Source organism: Zophobas morio, unplaced genomic scaffold (assembly GCF_036711695.1).
Source record: "Zophobas morio isolate AGI-343-1 ecotype UQ-CSIRO unplaced genomic scaffold, CSIRO_AGI_Zmor_V1 ptg000029l, whole genome shotgun sequence".
Taxonomy (NCBI): Eukaryota; Metazoa; Arthropoda; class Insecta; order Coleoptera; family Tenebrionidae; genus Zophobas; species Zophobas morio.
Genome location: NW_026972134.1, coordinates 6053055 through 6054995, shown reverse-complemented (window position 1 = coordinate 6054995; position 1941 = coordinate 6053055). Strand labels below are relative to the sequence as shown.

Here is a 1941-nt window from a genome sequence, read left to right as displayed (position 1 = left end):
TATCTTTTTTTCTAATCATTTTTAAAAATACGATTAAAAAAGTTGGCTTCTTTATTTAAAAAAAAAGTAATCGAATGTTTCCAAATTTCGCCGATTACCTATTTTATTCACGCAGTTATTTCCAAAAAATTTCGATCAGACATTTTGTGACATTTTAAAAAACCCATTAAGTATAGTGACAAATATGTCTGTACAAAATATGTATCTGTAACAAATCAATCAGAACGAAGAGTTTACAAGTATTCGTCTAGAAAAACGGCTTCCAAGGGAATTTCAGTTTCCACTTTCATTGGTGCACAAATTAGCTTGAGTCATATGCAGGTGTCATGCCAAAAAATTTTTGGCATTTGTCACGTCAGTTTTGTAATAATAGAAATCAATAGATCCACACAAAAGGAAACACAAGAAATTGACAAAATTACCAACAATACGATTCCTTGAATTGGGTTATTCTAAAATCATGAAGTTCTAACATGAGAAAAATTAATCCGACAGGATACAAAGCAGGAGTAGTGAATATAATAATAACAATGACATTAATTTTCAACTAATTGAGGTCTGTGTATTTTTTATAATTATTATAGGAAAATAAAGAAATATGTGATAAGAAGCTTCAACAATTTGCTATTTAGATCTCTGGAGACATTTTACGAATTTCCAACCCTAACCCGTCACAAAGTCAAATTTTTCAGTGAAATGTTTGCGCTTAGAAGACCACTATTTTCAAGCCGTTTTTAATCTTCTGTAGCGAAAAGTATGAAAAAACATTGCGTCGTTCCAGACGTAGTTGATGTGGCACCGGAAGTTGTTGCCGAGGTGTCTTACCCCAGTGGAGTCAAGGTTGACCTTGGTAATGAGTTGACACCGACGCAAGTGAAGGATATACAGTCTGTGAAATGGAACGCTAATAATAACGCCCTGTACACCCTTTGCATGACTGACCCGGATGCTCCCAGCCGCCAGGACCCCAAGTTTAGAGAATGGCACCATTGGCTAGTCAGGAACATCCCTGGAGGCAATGTTGACCAAGGCGAGATCCTTTCTGCTTATGTTGGTTCAGGACTCCCGAAGGGTACAGGGTGGCATCGCTACATCTTCCCGATTTACAAGCAAAATGGAAAAATAAACTTTGAGGAGAAGCGTTTGCCTAACAATTCTGGAGATGGTCGTGGCGGTTTCTCTATCAGAAAATTCGCTGGCAAATACAAGCTAGAGCAGCCAATTGCTGGTAATCTGTACCAAGCTCGGTGGGATGATTATGTCCCTCTTTTGTACAAACAATTGGGAGGTTAAACTTGCGTATAAACTGATGTTTCCATGTTTTTGATTTGATGTTTTGTTCAGTTTTGAGTTTTCCGAATAAATTGCTTCGTTCTTACAAATTACACGTGGACTTATTCAGGATAAAAAATAACTAAAAGCATAGGTAATTGCGCATTTTTTAAAGGTAATCTTAAAAATCGATTATCACTTATGATACTGTAATAACCCAAACATTCCGCCAAAATTGAGACATGCGCACAAAATTTGAAAACCCGCGAATAGTCAAGACGAAGTGGCCATGAACTGTGATCGTCATCAAGTGGAGGAACCCTGCGTTGTGTTTTGAAATGGCGAAATGCGTTCTGATGCAAGTGGTGAACCGCAAAGGTGGAAGAGTGACCTTCAAATTAACAACACAAAAGTATGCCGGAAATAATTTTATTAAGTTCTTTTCTTTTGTCGTTTCTTTTTTTTGTTCATTTTCCAGTTACAAAAATCTCGTTCTTAAAAGTATACAGTGCTCTAGTTGGTAAATTCAATTCTAAGGGAAATGGAAAGCTATGACCAAATCATTATGGTGGCAAATTTTGATTATTTAAAACGATTTAACTACCATCGAACTATTTCTTTGCACTACCACAGATACGTACAACCAAGCAGCGATGCCCCCACAAACGA

The 1941-nt window shown here is 36.7% G+C and overlaps 1 protein-coding gene across 1 annotated transcript; it reads left to right on the top strand.

The window, feature by feature from the left end:
* Positions 1 to 593: 593 nt before the first annotated feature.
* LOC135137480 (protein D3-like) lies at positions 594 to 1355 on the top strand. The gene has a single exon (XM_064067151.1). It carries the CDS (start codon positions 757 to 759, stop codon positions 1291 to 1293), a length of 537 nt encoding a protein of 178 aa, XP_063923221.1. The 5' UTR covers positions 594 to 756; the 3' UTR covers positions 1294 to 1355.
* The last annotated feature ends 586 nt before the right edge of the window (positions 1356 to 1941 follow it).